Source organism: Podarcis tiliguerta (assembly GCF_965153285.1).
Source record: "Podarcis tiliguerta genome assembly, chromosome: 2".
Taxonomy (NCBI): Eukaryota; Metazoa; Chordata; class Lepidosauria; order Squamata; family Lacertidae; genus Podarcis; species Podarcis tiliguerta.
In genome coordinates, this window is record NC_139535.1 from 39,810,230 (window position 1) to 39,837,289 (window position 27,060).

The window sequence follows — 27,060 nt, forward strand, 5'->3', positions numbered from 1 at the left end:
CGGCCCAATCGCCTTCTAAATCCGGCCCATGGACAATCAGCGTGTTTTTACATGAGTAGAATGTGTGCTTTTATTTAAAATGAATCTCTGGGTTATTTGTGGGGCATAGGAATTCGTTCATTCCCCCTTCCCCCAAATATAGTCCAGCCCACCACAAGGTCTGAGGGACCAGCCCCCTGCTGAAAAAGTTTGCTGAACCCGGTAATAGCACAATGCTAGAACTTTGTTGCAATGTTACTGAATAACTAGGATGAATCACTAGGATGGTTTGCCCAGGTTCATCCCGGCAAAGGTAAGAGTCCCTTCCCTTAAAGTAGTGCCTGTAACTTCCCATAATGAGATCTTCCATCTGCCAGGCACAAGATTGATCTCGGTCCTTGAGACTCCCTGGGGTTCTCATTCACGTAATGGCTCCTAAATAATTTTATGGTGATGAGAGGTAGCAGATGCAATCTGCTGCAAACTAAATTCTTAGCCTAATTAATAATCAGTGAAGGTTGTGGCCGTTCAAATGCTTGAACTGATTTTCCTGCTGCTACTGGAAACACGGATTTTATTTCACCAGAGGTCACATCAACATCACATTTTGAATACACATTTTACCCCCCTTAAAGAGTCCTGGGAACTCTAGTTCCTAATCCTGGTAATTGTAGCACTATAAGAGGTAAACTACAGTTCCCAGAATTGCTTTAAATGTATGGTGTGGATGTGATCTATAGTGAGGATGGGTTCTGTTGCCACAATAGGTAGCCTCAAGTTTTCTCTGGGAACTTAAGTTTATTTCTGGAATTAGCGGAACAGGAATTACACAATTGGAAAAGTTATATTGGAAACTGAGGGTAAAAATGTGCTGCAGGCTGTGTTTAAGCCTGGCACTCTGATGGCATAGTTGCAGACATTCCTCAGCTAAGCTACATGGAAGTTGATTATGTTTACTACACAGTTTGGATGAATGAGCACTAGAGATGAGACCTTTCTACAGAAGGACATCTCTTTTCCTTCCTCGGTCACCCTGTTCTTTTGTGTGTACAGTGCTGTGAGATTCCAGAGGGTGTTAAATGCATCTTCCTCCCTTCGGCTATCTTGCTTGACTAATTCCTTGTTAGTTAATCTGCTTGACTCCAGCAAATTGGGATGGCTACACATCCAACGCAGTCAATCTTTCTAAGGAACCGTTTCTTTAATTATAGGCACCCAAGGTTTAAATAACTATATTCATACTCCAAGGGAGAGCTCCAGGTGACAGAGTATGAATTAGAGCACACATTCCTCCCTTGTGCTTGAAATGAGGAACAGCCTTGTAGGATGTTGTGGATAAATAGGCAAAATGGGAGCACTGAAATTGGCCAAAAGGAAAACTAAATGGTCTCCTAGAGCCCAGAGGCTATGCGATTTGCTCTCAATTCTCAATGGTACAGTGATTTGAATGAGCTGTCCCCAAAGAATAAGGCTAACATATCTCATTTACATGAATATAGCTTGGGTGGATTCACACATGAGGCAAGGGGTATCTTACTGCTTCTGGATTGTGCTTTTCACTTGCAGAAGCATCCAAATACTTTCTCTTCACCAACTCTCCTTCATATGATCTGACAGGAAACTAGTGGGCAAGAGGACCCAGAAAAACACTGTGTTGTGGCTGGGACTATTGCCTTCCCTATAGCTCCCTGTGTTGTTTGAGCAGCCTACTGAGCCAACGCTTTTCCTACCGACTACTCTGCAGGTCTAGGAGAGAACCATTGCATTGTTCTCCTCCATCAGAAATAGGGAAAGGTGCCCTCACAACCCTCTGTGGGCAGTTTTGGACCTTTAGTGGAGGTTGCTCATTGGCTGTGAGTCCTGGAAGACCTGCTCCCTGGCCTTGCAGGCCCCTGCCTGGCCTGGCCAGGTCCTGACTGACACCCAGTTGCAAAAGCTGAGGCTGCTGAACAGAGTCTTGGGTTGGGGTATTTGGGGGGGGGGTGTTACTGTTGCTGATACTAATTTTTTGTATCTCTATTTTTAGAGCTTCTTTTGACGTATGTGGAAATTGTTCAATTTGGTTGTGTACTTTTTCATGTGTTTTATTTATTACTGATGACTACTTCTGCTATATTTGTAATTATGTAATTTATTTCATGTAAGCTGCTTTGAGCATGGTTTTCACTATGAAAAGGTGGCGATAAAAATAAAATGATGTACGTATGTATCTACGTATGCTCTATTTTCCTGCAAGTGTACGGAATCTCTGCTGCCCTCACTCATCTTTAGGTTCTTGGGATATCCATGCATAGACATCCTACTTAGAAACAAATAGATGAGTGTGCTCCTTTATCCCTTGCAATGGAAAAATCTGCGGGGGGTGGGGTCTGCTAGCAGTTTCTTCCCATAGGTTGACACAGAGGTGGGATTATAATTTCAAAAAAAAACCCAGGATTTTTTAAAAATGCAAAATCAATTCTAACAATCTGCTGGTTTACAGTCTTGTGTGCCACTAGTCAATACTCCCGTGTCCCCTACTCAACATCATGGGTCGTTAAACTGACATTTGCTTCCCTGCTTTTTGCTACTAGCCCAGAAAATATACAGGGCTCCTGGGAATGTGGGTGTGCTAGAATCTCTGTGGGGTGCCTGCCTCTCTCCCGGCTTGGTCTGTGCCAGAGGAATGCTGACCTCTCGCCTATGTTTTCTGCAGTCCTAATTAGAAGTGATTGCTCTGCTGGGCTTCCTAATCCTGCATTCAGAATGTTCTACTAATAAATGAGAGACTGGCAGCAAAAGTCCGGGGGGGGGGGGTTGTAGATATAGGGGTGCAGGACTCATTTCCTATAGAGAAGGAACCAGGGTCAGATGCTTTGGAATAATCATGGGGAGATAGACAAAAGGGCTCTGTCTGGGCTCTGAGCTCTCTCTGTGTTCACAGGCGGAAGCCACTGAGATGGTGGCTTTCTTGGTGCAAACCTGCAGTCCTGGTGAGCCTCCAACGTTGGGCGTGCAATCTGCACTACGCCCTGCACCGCCAACGTGGAGCAGCAGGATGTCAGCCCAATAAGCACCACGGACACGATTGCAGGAGCCGCTTAAGCGTGGAGTTGCCTCGTACTGCACCATTTCTTTGTCAAGACAAACGGCTCATCAGGCACCTGCTTTTTTTGACTGCGTGTCAAATCACGATGGCACAACATTTCTGCCGACTCAGGGATTTAAAAAATATATAGTTAAGCTGTGATAAACTGCATGGAACAATAGCTCAGAAGAGGGTGCAAGGATCGTAAAGCCCACAAGCAGCTCCTCACTTTTCATGTAGCCAGATTTTCTCCTTTCTAACCATTAGAAATGTTCCTCCTCTACTCAGTTGGGAATAAAATGAAACTCTCAACCACATCTGCTCTCATTCTGTATGAAAGAACACAGATAATAGCATAGGAAAGATGATCCTGGGTTGGCAATATGTTTGTTTTTAGCCCTACTTCTGGATTGGTTTTGCAGCCTTCTGCCTGTAAGAATTGTTCTGCTTGATGGTGCTAAAGATCTGTCTGTTGTGGGGCAACAGGGGCCAGATACCACCATAACGTTCACAAATAAGAGCACAATGGGTTCAACCACCCCATTTCTTTCCAGCTTCTCGTAATCAGTTATACTGGCTTTGCACATGGAAGTTCCATTCTTCGTTATTATGTCTGATAGCCATTGACAGACCTTCCTCCACAACCTTGCCTAATCCTCCTGGGGGAGTGGGTTGGTGCAAAAATCTAAACATCCTGTGCTAATGGATTCCATAAGCCAGTTACACATTTGTGTGAATAAGTACAGTGGTACCTCGCAAGACGAAAAACTCACAAGACGAAAGAGTTTTTCATTTTCTGAGTTGCTTCGCAAGACGGATTTCCCTATGGACTTGCTTCGCAAGACGAAAACGTCTTGCGCCTTTTTTTAAAAACCGCCAATACATTCCTATGAAAACCGTCAATACACAGCAAGATGAAAAAATTCACAAGATGAAAAAACTTGCAGAACGAATTAATTTCGTCTTGTGAGGCACCACTGTAGTTTGTTCCATTTTTCCTGTATTTTTTGCCTGCCAGTTCCCCCTAATCCGTGCGGAGCCACTGTATTTTCTATAAATGATTCACTATTTCCCCACTGTAGCTTAACTCACTGCTATCCTGCCCTCAAATTTTCTCCCTGACAATGTGTAGCAGAAGTTCCTTGGGATCTCTGCCTGCCTTTTTCCACCGGTAGCCTGTACATAATAATAATAATAATAAATTTTATTTATATCCCGCCCTCCCCAGCCGAAGCCGGGCTCAGGGCGGCTAACAACAATAAAACAGTACAAACAACATCAGGGGACATCAGTGTCAGATGCTTCTTTTAGCTGATCATTGTTCCCCTGTCTCAAGTGATTATCAATAAATGACCGTTTTGGACCGTGCTCCCTATTTTGAATAACATCTGCTGGACAGATGCTTGGGCACAAATTTGGGGAGCCTCTCAAATGAAAGCTAGATATAAACTGAAGCAGGTTAGCATGGGGTCCTTCTATGAGGTCCTACTCCCCAGTTGGCAAAATCTTCACTTGTAGTTTGTTCTGAATGAGGTATTTTATCTCAAGCGGCAGATATTGAGGTACTATAAAGAACCGGAATAGCTGTTTGAGTTCATTTACACAAAAAATTGTGCCCCTCAATAACACTCAAGTATGGCAGTAGTTACCGCCTGCTGCCTCCACTTTTATTCTTCACTAATGTATTTAGGAGACAGTCACTGTGTCAAAATCTGAGTGGACCAATATTTGTGTTTCCCATCACCTTCATTAAAGCTGCTGTTCCTCAGGCAGTCAAACTGGGACAATGAGGCCTGCGTCTTCTGCCTTTCCTAACCCTTTGTCTTGTGAACCTAAAAGAATGACTTTTATTTTGTACTGTGTATCTCTGTGTGGCAGGAATTTGCCAGAGGACAATGTTTTTACTCTGGAAGGAAATTCCTTATTTATTATATGTATTTGGGGCAGTTTAATTACACTTGCTGCTCTGACGTTGCTCTGGTTCGTAGGCTAAGTTGGTAAAGATGTGTTGAATTCCTGGCTAAGGGCAGAGAGGCTTAAGTGCTTCCACACCAGCCTTTTTAATAAATCAATAAATCAATATTATTTTTCTTTTCCCCCCTACACCAGAATTTTTATCCAGTGTTGCTCATTCATCTCTGAGACTCCAGATGGCATTCCTTCCAAACCATTGCATTCCTATCTCTCTCCCCTATTTGTTTTTTTAAAAAATGGCATTAATATAGCCTTTGTTTGTTATATTTCTTTCCTCCTAAACATCGTAGACTCCATGTTATCCACTTGAACCTCACAATTATCCTAAGCTGCTTTGTCAGTCTTTTTATTCTAAAAAAAAGGGTGGAGAATCTCAGAACTGAGGGCTGAATGGAACTCCCCAAGTCAGGCCACACACCCTCCCCGGCCATATCTCCTGTGACTCCTTATTTGCATCTTCCTTGGGTGTTTTTGCTGGCCTGGAATGTGTTCTTGAGCTCTGATAATGCTTCTTGGTTGCGTAGGTGGCAAGATGACAGAGGTGTGTGAGTGTGTGTTGGAAAAAGACCCTGCTGTACAAAGGTAATATTTATCTTCATTACTCCACCCACCTTTTCCTCTGGAAGGATGCTCAGGAGGTTCCTCACCCCTGTTCTAATGTAGCTTAAATAATATTTGGATCCCCATTTTCTGCACCTAAGATAAGCTAAATGTTCCCTGCTCATTTTGTTATATGTAGCAGGTACAGTGGTACCTCGGGTTACATATGCTTCAGGTTACATACGCTTCAGGTTACAGACTCCGCTAACCCAGAAATAGTGCTTCAGGTTAAGAACTTTGCTTCAGGATGAGAACAGAAATGGTGCTCCAGTGGCATGGCAGCAGCAGGAGGCCCCATTAGCTGAAGGTTAAGAACAGTTTCAGCTTAAGAACGGACCTCTGGAACAAATTAAGTACTTAACCCAAGGTACCACTGTACTGGTATCTTCCCCCCCTCCCACCATGAATGTGTGATTCAGAAGTACCCTTACTGACCATGAGTTTATAAAAAAACACTTATGTTCTCAGTCACTTAATCAACAGAACTCCTATTAGCAGAAGACTCAAATCCTTTGTAAGAGGCAGTCCTAAGATTACTGGCAGCTCTTGCAATCTGACTCTTTCAGTGTATATGGGAGTCCCTGCATGGTGTGTGTTGAGTGAGCTCACTGAGCAGGGAGCAGATGGCACCAACTAACAGAGCCCCAAAAGTCAGCTCACACCCTTCTGGACGTACCTTGATATCTTTGAATCCAGTTGAACATGTGAAGCCCCACACCCCTCAAAAAAAGTGTGTGTGTGTGTTGAGGAGCTTCTCTGCAGTCAGAAGAACCCTGCACCAACTGATTGGAAAGCATGGCCAGATGGATATGCTGATGTTGGTGATGCGGCTAGCCACCTCAGTGCATGTGGGTTTTGGCCTGTTTGTTTTGTGGGAAAAGAGATTTACTTCTCTTCCTATTGGTGTGACCCTGGGAAAAGTAGGAAGGCAGATGGTTTCAAGGCTTCCAACCTCATAGGCATTTCTGTTCCTGGTCATCATCTGTGGCTGTAGGTTGGAGACTATAGGTGAAAGTGCCCCTCGTCTTCCCCTAGGAAAAGGACTTGTCTTATCCTCATTCCAAACTTTCGGAGGGAGCTTGCCCCCTCTTGCTCACTGGCTCGTGGCCAAATGATATTTTTTTAAAATGCCTGCTGCTTCCCTCATACCCAGGACATGCTGTTAGCACATTTCATCCTTACATTATTATAGCTGGAGGTAGTGTGTGTTGTGTGTGGTGGCATTCTCTTCAGTATATGCTTACTATAGGACTCCTTTCATTGTTTATTAAAGCATTGTTAATTATTACATCCACCTTTCCGTCAAGGTGGGGTGCATAGTTTATTTATTTCCATTACGTCCTCAAAACAGTCCTACAAGTCAGGCTGGGAGAGTGCCTGATCACCCAGTGAGCTTCCTAGCTGAGTGGGAAAATGAACCTGAGTTTCTCAGGTCCTGTTTGTTATTACTTTGATGGCTGTATGACACATTTCACTTGGAAACAGAAAATCCATATAAGAGAAATCCAATTTAGCCCCACATCTCAGGGAATTCAGCAAGCTAGGGGGAGAAGCTAAATTTGGGATATAAGCAATCAGTACTGGGGGTGTATTTTAGTTAAGAGGTTCAGCCATTATGCCATACTGTGGGGTTTTGTTTTGTTTTGTCCTGGATGCTGGTTCTGAGAGTACCATTGCCTTGGTTGGTGGCTATGAAGATAGTCAGCTAAGAGGAGGAATTTGAGGAGAGGATTATGATGGCACTGCCACATGATAATAATGCTGGGGTCCTCCCTGCCGCAACATAGCCTCTGTGGATTTAATGATGCTTTCAGACACCCCCATTGGCAGGATTGGATTAGAAAACCCCTGGGGTCTCTTCCAACCCTACAGTTCTATGATTCTTTTTATTTATTTAATTGCAGGCTTTGGAGGGGGGGTGTTGGTTGCCTGTTTTGGGAGAGTGCCTACATTTTTGGTCTGCATTTTATTTGTTTTTGTTTTTTTGCGGGGGAAGGGTATAGGCGTTTTGCCTGTTTTGGGGTACATTCTAAGAAACAGATATTTCATGGTTTCTGTAACAGATTTTCAGATGCGGCCCCCGATCTCAAAAAGGTTGGGGACTTGCACAGCTGGGCCCAGGAGGTTTCAGGGCAAGAATACTAAAGTTGTAGAGAGGAATACAGTGCCAGATGCCTGTGCGTGTGTCTGTCTTTATAATTTCGCAGGGAAACTCACTTGTCAAAGGCTCTCCTGCTTTTCAGCGTTGTTCTTTGTGTAACCTCATTTCTTACATTCTAGTCAGTGACACTCACGTTCCATTACACTGAAGTGTGTTCCCCATTCTGGGGTTGCCATATGGCAGGCTGTAAACCAATTAGTCCCTCTCTTTTGGCTGCCTGGCTTGGCTTGGCTTGTTTGCTTCTTTAGCTCTGCTTCAGTGTTACGCCACGGGCAATCCTAATTATTTCAAATGGAAAAGTTAACACAGGCATTGGCAACCTCAGGTCTGTTTTCATCCCTCTGTGCTTAGGCCTTAAGAGGCTGCCATGGTGTGCTGGCAAGTGTGTTTGTTCTGTGCAACACGTGGCTTTTTCAGCGTAGGCCTATACACTATATAACACTTCTAGGCCCTTTGCCCATACATATCCCTTAATGATGTTCAGTTTCTAGCCTATTGGCATCCTTTCTACAGGCTTTTAATCAACTTGTCGTCCCCTCCCCCCCCCCCCAATGCCCTGGACTTTCTTCCATGCCTTTTCTGGATTCTTGAGCTTAGTCTCACTTTGCCTCCTCGGCCTAGACCAGGCCCCTGACATGGCTCCAACACTAAGCCTCCTGACTCATTCAGTCCCCCTGCCCGACAGGTGGTTCCTCCTGATAGGTTTCCTTTTGGCTTTACAACTGGCCTAGTGTTTCCTTGGAGTTTTGTCCTTTGCTCTGTTAACTGTGTCGCTGCTTTGGGGATAACCTGCATCTGCTGTCCTTTGGGAATGGGCTCCCCCCCACCATGCCACAGCTGTTCATCTGAGGAACAAGTCTCCCTTTCTTTGACAGCCATCCTGTGTAAAATGTATGCTACAATCCTACCGCTGTAGTCCTCTTGCTGCTGTTCGCAGAATTTTGATTTCCTTTTTATTCCCCGGTAGCTTATTTTTACAGAAGAACTGACCTCGGCTGCACCCACTTTGCCAGCTGAATTCTGTGAGCGATTCCCACAATCGCTAAAACTGTGATAAAGCTCCTCTCATTCCTGTCTCCTCCTCTTCCCTCTAACTGTGCCGTGATATGACTTTTAAATAGTTGGAAGGAAATTTGAGTCACACATTCACCGCCTTTTCATGCCTTGCGATAAGCTTCGCCTATGCTGGCCATGATGGTTAAGGTTTGGCCAGCTTCACTTTACTTGGTTCCATTGTAAAGGTACAACCCTCCATGTTGTGGTCAATCCAACTGTATATATATGTTTGTGTGTGTGTTGTATTCTGTTTGGTCTGGTTTAACTCTGCCAGCTACGGTGCTTCAAAAATTTAGGGGGGAAGTTTCAGTTAATGAAATCCATAATCCCACCCCAGATTTCTCTCCAATTTACAGTTAAATCACAGCTGTCTAAACTAGGATTGCCATATTTCAAAATGTGAAAATCCAGACAGAACAGTTGTTGAATTTTTGTGGGGGTCTTTGGGCCAAAGTTGTTGAGGATTTTTTCGCAAAATCTTAACATTAAAAAAAAATTGAAGTTTTTGAGCTATTTTTAAGGAAAATTGACAAAAACGACACTGCCGAAAGGGGTTGCCATACGTCTGAATTTTCCCAGACATTTAAGTGATTTCCGCCAGGACACTGCCAGGACACTGCTTCTGATGGCCGATTGTTGGCTATGTCTGGGAAATTCCGGATGTATGGACGTAGTCTAAACTGGCCTGAAAGTAAAGTGGGCCAGGCCAGCCTCCCTGGTCTGCCACTGAGTGAATAGCTTGTCATTCCTGTAATTCACTCACTAGGCCTTCCAAGGAAGGGAATTTCATATTCCATTTTTGTCTGGTCTGAGAATATGAGCAAATTTGATGTTAATGTACTTTGTCATCTGGCAGAGGTGTGATAGTGCGATTCCAGCGCATGATGATTATCATGACTTGTCCAGTTCTGCTTGGCCCAGGGCTGTGGAGGCAGACAGGTCTGATCTGCTTGGCATTTTAGGCTTCAGAAAGAGGCCAGAAAATTCTCTTGTCCGCTGTACTGCAGTGTAACTGATGCTTGCATAAGGGCATATGGCTAGGCTTGAGGCGCTCTGTGTTGGGGCTAGCCTAGAAACCACACAACTGGTGCCATTTTGGATTGTTTGGTATGCTGAACAAAGGATAGGGAATTTATAAACTACACACAAACAAAGCAGTGAAGAAAGAGCATGTTCTAATTTTGTGCCGTTTCTCTGTATTAAATACTTGATGCAACGAAATTGTTTTATCTATTAGATAGCTAGAATGTGTTTTATGCAAGAGACTGTCTAGATTGCTCTGCTGAATGCTTTCTTAGAAAAGGACATTCTGCCCAGATTAGCAGAGGAAGCTCAGAACACAGATTGGAACAGAGAAGTCTTGGGCCTTAATGCAGTTATTTCCCTGAGGCTTGTGTTTATTTTCAGGTGTCTCGATGGCTGTAATAAGTTGTTGGTGGCAGCTGTTAAGAAGCATTCCTTGCTAGTAAACTGGAGACTGCACAGCAGCCTTCCCCAACCTGGTGCTCTCTAGATATTTTTGACTGCAACTCCAATTAGCCCAGTCGATGTCAGGAGTGCCAGGAGCTGCTGTCAGATTGGGAATGGTTGTTGTACATGCTAAGGCTGAGTGTTTTACTCCTGTATAAAGGTACCAGGGAGTCTAAAGAAAGGGAAAACTAGAGCAAACTCCTTGGATGCCTGAAGTCAGGAGGCCAGGCTCCATGCAGAAGAATTAGTCAGGAGTCTTTCCTTCTTGTGGAATCCGAAAAAGGATCTGGCCAGGGCCTAGAAAATCCTCAGTGTCTGGTTACCTTGGATCTTTTCATGTTGGCACCCAGGAATTTGCTTGGGTTTTAATTTCTGAGAATGGAACAAACCTGTTTTAAAATATGCTGTGTAAGTGCAAATGATGTGTAGACCCAATCATAATTGTAGGTACAGTCAGGAGATCTTTGTCTTGTTCCCATCTCTCTTGGAGAATAAAAAGTCACAGTACACTGAGTCTTCCCTCAGTTTTCTATCTGTCTTTAAAACTTCCCTGAACAAGTCCAAAGAGACAAATATCTCTGTATAATTGCACTGGCGCCTCTCATAAAGCCTCATGTCTTATATGTCCTTGGCAGGACTGAGACGCACTCTAGGCTGAGGTACGCATATACAGGCCTATACTTGTGTTTTGTAAGGACTTGGTTTGTTGTAGGCAAAACATGTGTGGATATTGCTCAGGGCAATGGTATTAGTAGTATACCAGAGGTTTTGTAGAACTGGTGTGGCTCCTCGTTGACAATGATAAAGCTGAACCAGAGTTCAAATCCCTGCTTTGCCATTACCATTGCCCAGTGAGCATTAGACATCTCACAATCTGTTAGTACTTTAACCTGCTAACTGGGGAGAATATTTGAAGGCAGGTAATGAAGATTGTAAAGCACAATCTTTACACATTGATATTTGCAGCTAGTGCTGTTTTGTTAGAGCTATGTACTTCTTGCAGGACCAATTTGAACAATAAAATACTAAAACGCAGGGCTGAGTTTGTTTTGCATCGGTGGAAGTTTGCTGTGCAAATTAGAGTTACAGTAGCGCAAAGCAAATCCAAGAACTTGGCTCTCAGATCCACCAAGTTTTGCAAAAGCAAATTTTCTGCAGCTCAACTTAGCTGAGGTCTTGAAATTCCCAGGGTTAAGTTCATACTCAGAGAGGGAAGTAAATGTCAGACTGAGCCCACTGCTGATACTTTCACAACTGCTAATTCTTGTGCTTTGGCTAGCATTTCTTTTCTTTGGTTGAGGATAGTAGCCCAGCCTGGTAAACCGGATCATGAATCTTAAAGGGTTTAAACTGGGTAAACAGTTCAGTGTTAAATGAGGGTAAACAAACTGCTGGGAACAACCTCTTGCACTAATGGGATTAGCTCCCCTGAAGGCCAGGCTCGTCACAGGTGACCGCATTTTTAAGCTTTAGGACTTTTATAGAGAATGCGTGGGGAAGGCAGTAGACATGAGAGACGTTTCCAGCACAATCCTGTATATGCTTACTCGGAAGAAGTCCCCACTGGCAATTACAGAAGAGGAAAAATAGGTACAGTGGTACCTCGGGTTAAAGACACTTCAGGTTACAGACTCCACTAACCCAGAAATAGTACCTCGGGTTAAGAACTTTGCTTCAGGATGAGAACAGAAATTGCGTGGTGGCAGCAGGAGGCCCCATTAGCTAAAGTGGTTCTTCAGGTTAAGAACAGTTTCAGGTTAAGAACGGACCTCCAGAACGAATTAAGTTCTTAACCCGAGGTAGCACTGTACTTAAAAATCTAAAGGTGGGTTTTTCAACAGTATTTTATAAAACATTTAAAGATTTAATGGTCCCATATATATGTCTAAACTGTACAATGATACCTTAGCTGGAGGTTTATTGCCACCAACCTGGAAACTATCAAGAATTGTATTAATTCCCAAACCTTATAAGGTAAAGGACCCCTGGACAGTTAAGTCGAGTCAAATTTGTCTACATGATGTGGCACTCACCTCCGCTTTCAGGCCGAGGGAGCCAGCGTTTGTCCACAGACAGCTTTCTGGGTCATGTGGCCAGCATGACTAAACCGCTTCTAGCGCAATGGGACACCGTGACAGAAACCAGAGTGCACAGAAATGCCGTTTACCTGCCTGCCACAGCGGTACCTATTTATCTACTCCCACTGGTATGCTTTCAAACTGCTAGGTTGGCAGGAGCTGGGACAGAGCAATGGGCGCTCACCCTGCCATGAGGACTGCCAACCTTAAGATTAGGATCGCCCAACAGTTGAGTAGAGAACTGTCATGGACTGGCTGGATGCAGAGTAGTAATGGGAAGCTCCAGCTGGGGAACCCCCAGAGAAGAAGAAGGGGATTGGTGATGAGATGACGATGAGTGGTCAGAGGGAGAAAAGAGAGCAGACTGGAAGGAGGAGGTGTCAACCTGAAGAAGCAACAGGGTTTGGTGAGCAGGAAGAGGCTGGGGCAGATAACATTCTAGAATCAGAGGCAGGAAGGGGGTGGGCAGGAGACAGAGATTATGCAGAAGAATCCAAGGAGTCTCCCTCCCCTTCCCCCTGGTCTCCCAGAACAGTCAGAGAAACGAAGAAGGTGGAACAAAGAGAGACAAGATGGAGGAGCCTTAGGCTGCTGGGGAAGTAATGTCCATTACTTTAGTGGGTCTGTTCTGAGTAGAAATAACATGGCATCCAACCCATAAAGTTTGAATTGGTGCCAAAGAATTGGATGAATGGAAATTAAGATTCATGAGATCACGTTAATAATTATTTGTATCCCTCCCTCTTCTCTCACTGTGGGAGATATACTTTTCTATCCAGTATACTGATGGATGGCACATGAAACTGTATAAGGCTTGCCCAATGTGTAAGAGTTCATGCTCCTCGAGTTTCAACCAGGTTAGTAAACCACTCCTCACCTTTCTTGGCTGAGGCTTCAATCCGAAACGCACATACTATTGCATTTCTGTTGAACTCCATAGAATTTATTTCTCAGAGTAAACATGCTTAGGGTTGCATTGCAAATGTAGCTGTGTGTAATCTGGTAATAAATTGACTGCTGTTACAGTAAAAGCCAAAGAACCACTGGTTTAAATATAGAATACATTATGTTATGCAATATGGCCAATTGGTGTCTCTCTAGTTCAGCATTCAAGGAACAGAACATTATTTACCTAATAAAGAGGTATGAAGCAACCTTGCCACTCCCCCCCCCCCTAGGAATCTGTGTTGGGTTTCTTTGATGGGAGTTGCTCAAGAAGGAAAGAGAAGGTGAATCTTGTGTCTAAGACGTTACCCTGTTAGGCATTTTTTACATGGTCTTAGCAATCCACACTTTCATTTTTTTAACAGATATATGCACAGCAGATCTAAGAGGGCTTATGTACTAATAAAACTGTTACATACGTATGCAGTAAATGTGTGCTTTTTAACCATGTGTATCTTACAGGTACATGCACCAGGTCACTGTGGTTTGCCACAGCTTTGTCACATGTACGCATTGTATCAAATACATCTTTGGCTGCATAGCATATAAGGTTGCCAGTTTTACACTTTCATTTCTTTGTGCCTCTGTACCTATCCCATCCTATGAACTTGTGCACACAAGCAAATTAACACAACTAGGCAACAGGGTCCTAGTACTAGGGCCTTCAAGGCCAGCACTAGATTCTAGCACCACCAGCAGTGCAGCATAGGCAAACAGTTACATGGCTTGGATAGGGAGTTGGGTTTGATGACATTCTGCTGCCTGTCAGGCCCATTGGAGTCTCTTGTCACGTTGAGATCATGGATGAATTGGGAGTGGCTGGTGGTTTTACTCAATTTGACAATCAAAGGCTCATTCCAGTCATGGCAGCTTGCATATCTGTCACCACAGCAGATAAACAGGATTAGTCTATTCTGAGTGCAGCTAGTGTGTGTTTGTTATCTCACTTGCATATGTTTATAGTCCAAGCACAACAATTTTTTATACACACACACACACACACACACACCTCTCTTTTGGGGGTCTCAAGATGCTGCTGTAGTGCTAATAATAGCTCAGTGACAGCTGCTGTGTGAAGGCATAAAAATCCTAGACACAATTCTGTTCTATCTCTCTCTCCTTGTAGACTGAGCGAGGAGAGTGTTCAAGCAAGATATAATCTGACCTGCAAAGGCATGCTGCATGCTCTATAATGGAGCATATTTTGGGATGTTTTGGCTTTAGTGACTGACTGACTCAGCTATGTGCAAATAACACTTGGTGAGAGTTGTCCATCCCTTGGGATGGCCAGAGAAGCCTTGGTTGGCTGCTTTATGCTGCAATGCACTTCTTTTCAATGCTGCTTGCTCCTGTCATACTTTTGCTATCTCTGGTATTTGCCTTTGTCTTAGTTGATCTCCTTTAGCTAATTTTGTTTTATTGATCTAAAATGAGAAAGCACATAGGGCAATAAAAAGTCTCCAAAAATAAGAATGAATCAGTTGTGGAAAAGCTCTTGCAGACCAAGCATTATCCAAGGCTCAAAAACGGCACTCCCTTTGATTTCAAGTTTCCAGAATGAATAGTGTGTAAATTCTCCCTTCTGTTTTCATGTTTATGGAGTCCCAATCCAAAGACTGCTCTGGGTACAAACTTGCCCATTTGCTTACATGCTAATCTAACTTGGGTAGCTGCTGCCAACCCACCCCTCTGTACACTCTGTACATCTAGACAGATATGGTATCCTGGAGATTCAAAACAGCCAGGAGTAAGATGGATGTAGTGCATGCACACCCTGCTTGCTTAATTCACATGACTTTCCAACTACAGCACTACTTTTTCTCCCTATTTTAATGAGTAATGTGTATTGAGCAATAGCAAAGCTTTGCTGTTTGAAATAGTTTTAACACAGGGAATAAGATCTGGCCAGGTAAGTGTGCTCTCAATTCTCTGCGCAGTGTGACAGAAAAAGATGCCCATTTCAAAAAGTGCTGACTTTGACACAAATGAAAAATTGGGAGCGCTCCAGGTTATTCTTCCTTTTAGCTGTGGCTTGAAGTTTAAAGCTGCGGCTTGAAGTTTTCATTCCTGGCATGATGTCAGGCTCAGGAAAAGTAGTAGTGGTTTGCCCAAAATGGCCTCATGGGCCAGCCTCTGAGGCTTGTCGGGTGTCATTAGGCCCACAGCCTATAGGTTCCCGACCACTCAATTAACATAAAACTTTTAAATGTAGACACGTCAAAAACAAACAAAACAAAGGATTGTGAGAAATCAAGACAGTATAGCTATTTAATGTCATGGGTCAGGGTGCAATTCTTAGTTCTACAGAGTTTATTTTACAGAGTTAATTCTGTCTCGGCCTGCAGAGATAAGCACATGCATCTCTAGAAACTTGTTATGTCAAAATGAGGGAAAGCCTTCTTATCAAAGGGACAAATTCTTTTGCAGTGCAGTGAAAACACAGTCCCTCGTTCATAATGAAGGATCTCTCTTTAGAATATTTTGAAGTTGTAATGAACAGTGAGTGGGCAGTTACTGAGGGTGTAATTGCTCAGGGTGACTTGGAAAACGGAAACTGGATTTTAGAATTCCTATTAGCATAGTGACCAACCAAAGATATCACAGGAAGATGCAGTAAAGGAGGATAAAGAATTGTGGTCAATGTAGAATCTGCCCTGTTCTCATTGAGGGACCAACGCATAGGGCAAGGCTAGTCGGTTGTTACAGCACCAAGGACAGCTCTTAGTAGGCAACTTCCTACAACATGGGTTGCATTGAACTGAGCTCTTTTGTGGCTCTGCCTCCAGTCCACCTCTCCTAGGCTTTGTCCCCTTGTGGAAGACTAGGGCCAGCCTTTTGGTCAAAAGGTAGGCAGTTCTGTGTATCATAACTTTCTGTCTGCTGTGCTCCTAGCAGCACTCAACTGGCAAGGTATGGTATGGGGGGCACTTGCTCCTCAAACCTAGGTGAAAGTCCTCATGAGGGTCCTAGCTCCAGTTCTGTGGACTCTGGTGCTGTGAGAGTTGGATTAGTGGACTCCTGTCTGTCAACCTGAGGTTCAGTGGTCCCTCAATCATCAACATAGTGCTCAGAGCCAGGAACCCAACTTGACTCCTTAGCTTGATAGTACTGTAGCCTCAGAATTGGTGTCTCAGTCACTGCTAGACTCCAGGACCCAGACTCTGGAGGAATTTGAGGCAGGGGAATTTATCTGGATTTGCAAGGGTGTACCTTTTTTCCTTAGTGAATTAAATATATCTATTTCTGAGGTCACTATGGCTATGAAATGAATATGCAAAACAGACTATTCCCCAGCCCACCGCTCTGTTTGCAGATGAGAATGGGAAGCTACTAGGTTCTGTCACTGAGACGTCTGATGATTGTTCATGCATTCATCTGCAGTATTTCAGCTTTTCTCTCAAAAAGGCTTAAGGGCTTTCTAGGCAGTCACTTTTCAATGCAGATACATGCATAGTTACCCACTGGTTTGTGCAGAGTTTAAAAGGGTTCCTTCAGGTTGCTTCAGTTGCAGCAGTATCTAATTTTCCCTGCGGTGGATGCATTGTGGTCTTCATACCTGAAAATGACGTTCTTCCCCCAGAGAGTATATTCATCACTTTTGTGTGATTGCTGTGGATAATGTATTTATACCAAAGTGAGTAAAAATGTTGCTGTAAAGGCAGAGAAGCCTGTGACTGTTGTTGAGAGAATGTATGGACAACCCCACATGATCAGACGAAAGGCCCATGTGTCCAGCATTCTGTCCCCGCAGTGACTAACTACATGGTTACAGGAAGCCTGCAAACAGGACATTGGAATGCAACAGCACTCTCCACAGCAACTGGTATTCTGCCAGATTATAATTCTGCTTCAGACATTGAAGGTAGAACATAACCACCGTGGCTGGTGGCCATTGATAACCCCCACCTCCATGAATTGTATAATCCTCTTTTAAAGTCATCCAAGTCATGGACATAGCCATGGGGGAGGGCAGCTGCCTCCCCAATAAATAAAAATCAATAAAAATACATTTCTAACTGAGGTTCTGCCCCCCCAACAAATGGCCTAACCCTCCCCCCCCCCAATCCTGGCTATGCCCATGATCCAAGTTGATATCCATCACTAACTCTTACGGGAATTAATGCCATAGTTCAACTATGTGCTTTGTGAATAAATGCTTCATTTAGTCCATCCCGAGTCTTCTAAAATTCTGCTTCATTGGCTGGTCGTTGGTTCTAATATTATGAGAGAGGTTTTAATATTATCTACCTTTCCCCCAAATGCATAATCACCTCAATCATCTCCCCTCCTTACTCGTCTTTCCCTGAAATGTTGTAACATTGCTCCAAACCTTTGATCATTTTTGGGTGCCCTTTTTTGAAGAGAGAGAGCTCCATAACTCCCCCCCCCTTTGAGTATGATTACTAAAACTGTTATTACTCTCATTCTTGTTTGTAGGTTCTTTGTGCATCTACTGTGCAGTTTCAGAAGATCCTGGTACTGAAGGACTGACTTCAACCTCCTTCATGGATTTCTCAGCAATGTCTCACTTAGAGTCTCTAGATACCAGCGAACAGCCAAACTTGGAGGTGTCAGAGCCAGACCTTGTCCCCAATGCCCTGCTAGCCTCACCTGGTTCGGGCTTTTCCAGCGAGGAGAATGAAGATTCCAAGATCCTTCAGTCCCAGTATATTTGGGATGATGGCGGAGACATAAATGATTCCAGCTTGTATGTGGGACAGTCATCAGGTAGTCTGTTTTATCCCTTCCCCCCCCCTTTTCCCCCTTTGTAAGTTGTTGGGAACACCTCTGTTCTCTCACATTGATGTGATTCATTTTAACTTCATGTCTCTTTCCATTGAGTTGTGTGTGCAAAGCTTAAGAGTCCCATGAGATGGAATCCTCTCATGGGTGCTTCTAGGCAGGCATATTCCAGGACTTTCTCATAATTGCTCTTCCACTGTTAGCTACAAGGAAAATTGCCATTGACTTTCCATACTTTGGGAGGTATAGAGGTGTGGGTGTAAGTATCATGCTATAATACAGATCTGAAGCTCAGAAATGGCTGAAATGGTGGCAGCAAAGTGCTTCCAAAATCAGTTTTACTATTAGTGCATTAATAGTTAGTGCTAATAAATAATAAAAATCACAAATTTTAAAATATTGATAAAATGGTGATAACCGGAAAGGAACTAGAGAAGGAGCACCCAAGTATCAGTAGATTTGCTGCCAAAGGTATTACTGCATGTGTAAAAACTATGCCTCTTGGAAAAGACTGAAGATTAGCAATCAGCTGTGGATATTGTTCTCCTGTTCCATTCTTTACCAGAAGGTTTTCTGTGGTAAAAAGAAAAAGAGAGAGATAGAAGTAGCATGTGGAAGACACAGGTGGACAACGATTTGGCAATAACACTATGTAAATGAAGAGTGAAATGTGGCCATTCTACAGTAAGCATCCACGGTGGGGAAACATGTAGGTTGAGTTGGGTAAGTTTGGGATGAGGGAACAGATGCCTCTTTGGGATTAGAAGGTTGTGGGAAAAGTAGAGCTGTTGAGGCTCCTGATCATTGTCATGCAAGCTGGATAGCTCAGGGGGACCTATGGGACAGCTTCTGAACAGGAGTTTCTTGTTAAATAAGCACTGCACATCCTGCAGGTCTGCAACCAATATTATGTACAAGTATAACACCATAGTGATATAACTAATGCATGGAAGCTACTGCTGCATTAGGACTTGGCAGAAATAGTTGCTAAAATCTTATTCCTCCTCTCCCCACCCCCAGTGTTTTATAGAAATATTGCCTTTCCTCAAAGCCTCGTTTTTCAAAAGATATCCTTTGCAAAAGAAAAAGACACCCCACCATTTTAGGAGCATGCTTTTGATATGCCTGCTGAGTGAGATATGAGGTGAAAAAGGGTGTGAGCATATTTGGTTTTTCTGCAAAGCTCATGAGATTATCTTGTGCAATCTTGACCTGATTTTCAGGCATTGCATATTAAGTACAATGCAAGAAGTTGACCTTCATCCTTTATTGCCACCCCTACTGCCTTCTGTGCTTCCATTTTTCTCTCAGTGGGTACCAGCCTAGTTTGAGTTTAGTCTGTTACTAGAATACTATATCCTTTCAAGATGTCTCTTTCTATAGACACCTGCCGGAAAGAACCTTAGCCTTCTGCTAGGATAAAGACTACATTATCAATAGCAAGCCATCTTACAGTTCCCTCTTGCTCATGTCATTCTCATCCACATATATTTAGGAACCTGACTGAGGTAGAAGGAAAGAACCCTGACTCTCCAACATAACCTCTTCCCGTTCTAAGAAGCTGCTATTTATGCATTGCAATCATCCATGTTTTCTTCTGAGTCTGCCTCTTATAATTTTGCCAAATGCTTCTCTAGCCTTTGGCTGATTAATACGCTACAGCCTTTTAAATGTCTTTGTGGGAGGAGGGTTATTGGTTTGTTGTTTTTGTTTTAACTATTTATTTGTTCTTTTACCTTGGGATCTTGTGAACCACCCTGAGATCTTATGATGAAGGGCGGTATATAAGTCCGATAGATAGATAGATAGATAGATAGACAGACAGACAGACAGACAGACAGACAGAAAGAAAATAAGCTGTTGTGTTTTCCACATGCCTGTTCTTTGTATCAATAGTAGATGTAGATAGCTGAAACAGTGCAAGTCTGTGCATCTGTGGCACAACGCTAGTGTTCAGAAGCAGTATCACAACCTCCTTGCTGCTGTTTGTGTCTGCACCTTTGGCATATAAATCATTGGGTAGCTTTGGATGAAAGAAATAAAAATTCAACAACCATCTTTGTCAGAAGATGAAGAGAAAAAGGAACACTCTTGCAGAGGCATCCCTGAGCTGGGAAGCTAAGATTTTCATAATGGGCCTAAGTTTTTGAAGAAACCATTCAAAATATAGTAATGTGCTTTGTAATGTAGGATATTACGAAGTGTAACACTCGAGTCTTAGTGTAAGAGAGAGGGTGGCGGGGGCAGGGAGGTTCTGGCATAACTGTGAGGAATCATGAGCTGTGAAATACAGCATTTATCAAGATGTTTGTTATCTCCCCTGTGTTTTAATTTAGTATTACATATTTACTAAAGTATTACATATTTACATATTTACTAATTTACAGAAAAGTTTCCTGTCACGATATTTAGACAGTGCTGGTGTTGGAGCTTTGGGCAGTTTAATTGTGATTCTTATGTGCAACACCACAAAAAGCTTCCCTGTTCTGGTGTTCCGTGCAACTGTCATAGTATTTTGACAAGTTCTTGCCATGCATGCTAACCCAGTAACTGAAAAATATGCATATCACTAGAAATACATGTAGAAAACTGAATAGAACTTTATGTGCTTTGAATAGACTTGGACTGCTTAGGTACATGCTTTCCATTTCCACTTGTACATAAATACTTGCACGATTGTGCTCCATTTTGGGCATTATTTCCTACCTATACCCATTTTATTTTCTAACTGTGAAGCATTTGTTAAGGGCTGCATTCTTCCAAATGCCTATACATCCACACACACCTGGATGCTTCAGATATCACATATCCAGTCCCAACATGCTTATATCACACTTTCCCTAATATGATCACTTAAACACACACACACACACACACACACACACAAGTTATTCTTTTATCAGGAAGCCCCTAAACCAAACCAACCGGTCAAACAAACTGTGATTTACAGCCCAAGTCTGGAGGGCTCACACAAACTACGGGAGGATCAAATGTTCATTAAACTGGTCCCGTGGGGAGTGTGAGGGGAGCATGTTAGCAAAGGTCTTGCTCTTGATCCTCTACTGTACAGTCTACACCATGATTTGGAGGACTGGAAACATGGCCCCTAAACCAACTCAATGTCTTTATGGCATTTAATTTACTTAGTTTGCACAACATATTGAATTATTCAACAGGTTGAGTGCTGATTTCTGTTTAAAAATTAATTAGAAACCCTGCTGCTTATTATCTTGCAATGAATTATAATAAGTGGTTCTAAATCAGAAATTTGTAACAATGACTTCCATAAGCAGAGCAAGACAGGTTTTTAAGCACCGCCTATATGCCAGTGTTATAGCAATAAACTGGTGTTTTTCCAACAAACCACATGACATTTCTTTTAGGAAGTACTATACAAAAAATGATTGTTGTCTCCCCCCCCCCCATGACCTAAGGATATGAGGGCACAAAGCAACACTTCTCCCAGCAAAACCACCCCTGCAGTGCCATTAGTCATGAACTAGAATTGGTGGGAGAGGCTTGTGTTTCAAAGGGCTCTTCCAGAATGCTATTGAAAATTGTCATTTTCCAATTTTTGTTTGTTTTAGCCCTCCATGGCTCTTAGTGCATACATAGACAGAGGAATAGCACATTATGTGTTTCGAAAGGAAGAGTGTTTCACAACAACCCCCACTCAGTGAATAAAGGAAAATCCAGCCTTTGTTGCTTACTGACTAACACAACTAACAAACTCAGTTTCAGGCACGTGTAAAGGTAAAGGTACCCCTGCCCGTAACGGCCAGTCGTGTCTGACTCTAGGGTTGTGCGCCCATCTCACTTAAGAGGCCGTGGGCCAGCGCTGTCCGGAGACACTTCCGGGTCACGTGGCCAGCGTGACGAAGCTGCTCTGGCGAGCCAGAGCTGCACAAGGAAATGCCATTTACCTTCCCGCTATAAAGCGGTACCTATTTATCTACTTGCACTTAAGAGTGCTTTTGAACTGCTAGGTGGGCAGGAGCTGGGGCCGAACGACGGGAGCTCACCCCGCCGCGGGGATTTGAACCGCCGACCATACGATCGGCAAGTCCTAGGCGCTGAGGTTTTACCCACAGCACCACCCGCGTCCCTTCCGTTCAGGCACGTCTACTCAGCAGTAAACCCTATTGAGTGCAAAGGGACTTCTCAGGTAAATGTGTTCGTTCCTTCCTGCCTGTACCCCTCACTCTGGGTCGCCTCTTCCTCATAAGTAAGCCCCACTGAGTGTAAGGGGGTTTCCTCCCAGGTAAATCCACCGAGAAAGGAGAGAAATGTTCGCCTGGAAAGGAACAGCAGCAACAATGAAAAAGAAATGAGGCAAGGAGGGATGAGGTTTGAGGAGCAGCACAGAAGAGGAGCTAAGAGACAGAGGGAAATGGGATAGTCCCCAAACTATGATATGGCAAACGCATGTTGCACGGCACATTGGCATGTAATCATTTTAGAAAACCTTTCTGTGTTACTATTGGTTAGGAAAAAACAGGTTTTAGCTCCAGGAAAAAATTGAAATGTCACCCAGGCAGTGGAAATGTCATGTGGTTCATACTTCAAAAATGCAGGAACAGGAAATATACAAGATGAATTTGGAGATGCTGCTGATAATCATTGGTTGCTAATTGCAGCCACTTTCTCTGCTTAGTTCCAGATACATTAAAGGAACATTGAAATTGACTAGGGGCAAATCTATACTGGTTGGTTATAATGTTAAAAATGCATTATAAAAATGGGACACCAGAGGCCGCTGCAGAGCAGTGATCTGTCGGCAATGGGAAATTGCATTGAGAGCTATATATCATGGTTTTTTAAATAGCCTTTAATAGCGTTTTTACAGATCTGTGTAGATCCAGCCTAGATCACATTCTACATAGCCACTGGTCTAATCAATGTCATTCCCAAAGGGGAATGTTGAACTTGCTCCTTATAAAAGGTTTTCTGAATGTATACATGGGCATGTGCTCTGAGCAGAAGGAAAAGCGCATTACTTCTCATGAGCGCTATCCAATAGGTGCCTTCAGCAACACTCCTTCCTTTGAGCTTGTACTGAAAGCATCTGGTTTCTGTGCACAGACTGACAACAAATTTACATCTTTTAATCTCATCTTTAGCCAAGCATTAATGAAATTAAGTGTCTTGTAAAGACAACACCTAAGAGGCTTAGTGCTGAGCAGCACTCTGCCTGGGAACTGCTGGTGTGTGTCCGTAGTTTCTTTTGTGCCCTGGGTTTAAATGGACAATGGCATTTTAAATAGATCATTCTTATGCTGGGTTTTTTCTCCCTATGCCAGCATGGTCCAATTTAAAGGTTAAAGTTCATTGATGACCAAAAATTGCAGTTGCTGATGGGACACTTGTTTCATTACATAGATGCTTCTTCCAGAGGTCCTGCTAAATGAGAGGTGGGTAATCTCACTCATTGCTATTACAGATCCTATAACACAAGATTAGAGTGTGAGCACTAGCTTTCTGGCCAAATTCCAACTTTGATAATTGCTTTCTGTTTCCTCAATATCATACACTCATCTGCCTTCAAGGCCTCTTTACACGTGGCATTTTTCCTACATAGGAATCTGTGAAGAATGGAACACAAACTGTTGTTTGCGTTAATAATTGTGAAGTACAGCACAAGCAGCATTATTCTATGAGCAGATGTGCCAAGAATTAAGCGCACCTTTCTGGATTGTGTGCTTACCACAAAACAAATATTTCTGATGTACTTTACAGGTGTCAGTATACATTCTCCCCCCACACCATCACCACATGGAGATAGTTTGTGTGTCAGCAGTGTCATGTATGAAATGGATCTCATTCCTCCTCCATTTGTGTAGTATAAATGGCATTGGTACTTATTTGATTCTATAATCAGATAAGTGTTAAGAAGTAGGCATACTGACTTTAGAATTGTTTTATGAAGTTGATGGACCATTTCGGAAGCTGATCGTAATAGAAATGAATGTTCTCTTGATGGAAAAGCAAGAGAAACCCTTTTTTTTTTAATAAGATGGCTTCTACTTAGCAGTAATTCAATTGCTAGTTAATATAATTTCCCTCTGTTTAATCAGATAAATCTGTTACAGCCAGATTGCATCTCTTAAAAGTAAGACAGTGGGCCCTCCCTTTTCCAAGTATGGCTTTGTTGTTGTTGTTGTTTGTTTGTTGTTTTAAACTTACCCACAGATATACATGGGTGGTTAGGAAAAAATAATTATTAGATTAGCACTACCATGTGGGCAGTCTTTGTGTCGACTGCAGACAAAATAGGTGGAGCTTGAACATAGGAGAACTGCTTCATCAGACCAAAGTTTCCCTAAGTTAAGTATTCTTTTCCCACAGTGTCAAACTTAGGTACTTCTGGAAAGCCCAGAAGCAGAACATTAAGGCACCAACCCACTCCTGTTGTTGCTCACCATCAGTATGCCTCTGAACCTAAAGATTGCAATAGTCATTGTGACTCATAGCCGTGAATAGCCTATCCTCCATGACTTTGTCTAATCCCCTTTTAAAGCCATCTAAGCTAGGACTATCATTATGTGTTTGCGCAGTGACTTCCATAAATTAATTATGCACTGTGTGGAAAAAAAGTGCTTCCTTTGTCCTAATTCTCATGCTGGGCAAGGAGATTACCAGCATGAATCACTTCTACACTTCAATTTATGATCAATTGTTTGCATTTTTACCAGATTCTGAACACCTTTTAGCTCCTGTATGGAACAGACTTTACACTGAAGTGTTTCTTGGTGGGTTCCAGGTGGCTGCTTGGTTGCCATAATATATGTATGGCTGGCTTTTCCCTTTTTAAAGAAATAAACTCTTGGCTTTAGTGGTATTAGATTGGGACACTGTTTTGTACCTCTTATATTTAAACTATTAAGGAAGATTAGGAAGCAAGAAATGGCTGGTCGTACCTTGTGAATTTTCCTCTTATGATCTAATTGATCTAATAACTGGTAGCCTGTTTTGCCCTTTATGCATTTGTTTTAGTATCTCCATTCACTCAAAGATAAAATGTATTATGAGTTGCAAAAAGGAACACAAGCAAAATCATCTCCTTGCACCTACCCTTTAAATCATTGTCTTTGCATTACCTTAGACAGGACTTTCCTTCCCACTGGGGCCAGGTTATGTTTTGGTTTTTTTCCAGCAAGCTATCCAATGTCCATCTTGAGGACCTTAAAACAGAGTACATCATTTCCTTAGGGAGAGCATATAATATTCAGTTCATGATCTGTGGCTCAGACTTAGGATAGTTACTTCATGAATCGCATCTGTGCTCTGGCCAGCACCGTTTGGATTAAGATTTTCATCTGAAGTTAGTAGGCCATCTGAATGAAGACTGGCAGGGGCAGCCTTGGCTAAAGCAGCAGGCTTGTGTGTGTGCCCGCCAGCTCGGAGGACTAAACTAACATGCTGGGCCTGTGAGCTGTGTAGCTCATTGAGGGGAAAAAGGAAGTATGGCATGTGAACAGCACTGAAGTGAAGACAGTAGCTTGCACTAAACGAGATGTTGAAATACCCCAAAGGTAGGTTGTGTTTATGTGACACATTTTGATTCTGGTGCAAATGGAGCTGCTTTTAAGGCAAAATATGATACTAAAGCTGGTTTAGAGTTTGCAAATAGAACAGCAGAGATACAGCATATTAACATAGTCCAGAGAGATCAAATGACCACAAATAGGAGCCAACAGAATCGAAACCTTTCTCTTCTAAGGTATCTAAAGCTGCATTCACAATAAACACAAGTCAGCAGCATTTGTATTAATTATGATGTTGTTACAGAGTGCATGTCTTTTTATCCAGGGAGGTGGTATTCACTGCCACACAACAACACCCCAGAATTCTAGACTTTGCCTTATGGGATATGAATTGGACATCATGGCAGCAGTCCAGAAACATGTGCACTTAAGCCCAGGTCAGATACTTAGTGATAGTGCTGATCAGCTGTTGTTGGGGAAACTAAATCAAGCCCCCTGCTGCCCTTTGAGCAGCTGTTTGGCTGCATCACTTCTTTTTTCTTATTCACTTGGGCTACGTGCATTGAACTTGATTGGGGGAGAAACCCTACCTCCTAAAATTCCATAAAATTGGAATGCGGAAAGTAGTGCTGAGGGGAGAGAATGAGTGTGTGTGTGTGTGTGTAAGAGAGAGAGAGAGAGAGAGATGCTGTGGGATTTGCCATGGTGTCAGAGTTCCTTTGCCATGAGTATGTAGTGCCATCTGAGATTCTCTGTATCTTCTGTGTGAACTTATAGTATATCAATATTGGCTGTGCATCAGGGATTAGATACACTGATTAAATGCAACCCACTCCCTTACTCATCACCCTTTCACAATGGACTTGCTTCTTCTATGTGTGCAACTGGGGGAAGGAGCCAATGTGGGCACTACAAGGGGTTGCCTGGCTGGAGCTAGTCATGGGTGACAAGGCTTTGGATGGATGCTGGGGTGAAAAGCTTCTTCTTTTGCCCACTGGTTGACAGGAACTTTACTTGGTGGTCATGTAGTGAGGTTTTCACCCTCATCGTAGAGCTATGTAAGTTGAGTATAAGCTTTTGCCATAACTGTATTTGTTGGAAAGGGAGGTGAATTGGGCAGGATCTGTAGTCAAATGGAGGAACCACATAGGGGATCTTAGTTGGGGTTGCTCCAAAGACTAAGCTCAAGCTCATGGGACTGAGTGAGGGTTATCATTAGGCACACAGGTTGTGGGCAGGGGCCTGTGCCAGGGTGGGTCCCTGATGCCTATATAACTCTCTTCTGATTCCCCCAGCCTCTGGTCTGGGGAGGGATTCATCATCCAGCAGTTGGGCTTTCTAAAAACTGGATACTTGACCTAAGCTATACCACCTGGATTATTACCATAATCAATAAAAGTTGTGTCCAGTGAGCAATTAAACTGACTATGGAATATTTATTTCACTGTAGGGTGAAGGTGAGTAATAAATAAATAAAACAAAATAATCAATGTCTATATTTAG

At 43.0% G+C, this 27,060-nt stretch overlaps 1 protein-coding gene across 1 annotated transcript in view; it reads left to right on the top strand.

The window, feature by feature from the left end:
• Positions 1 to 27,060, top strand: part of PODXL2 (podocalyxin like 2) — a 57,738-nt gene that overhangs the window by 7,409 nt on the left and 23,269 nt on the right. The window contains exon 2 of the mRNA XM_083418498.1: positions 17,768 to 18,058. Within this exon, the coding sequence (XP_083274624.1) occupies positions 17,768 to 18,058 (291 nt within the window). The remainder of the gene's footprint in view (positions 1 to 17,767; positions 18,059 to 27,060) is intronic.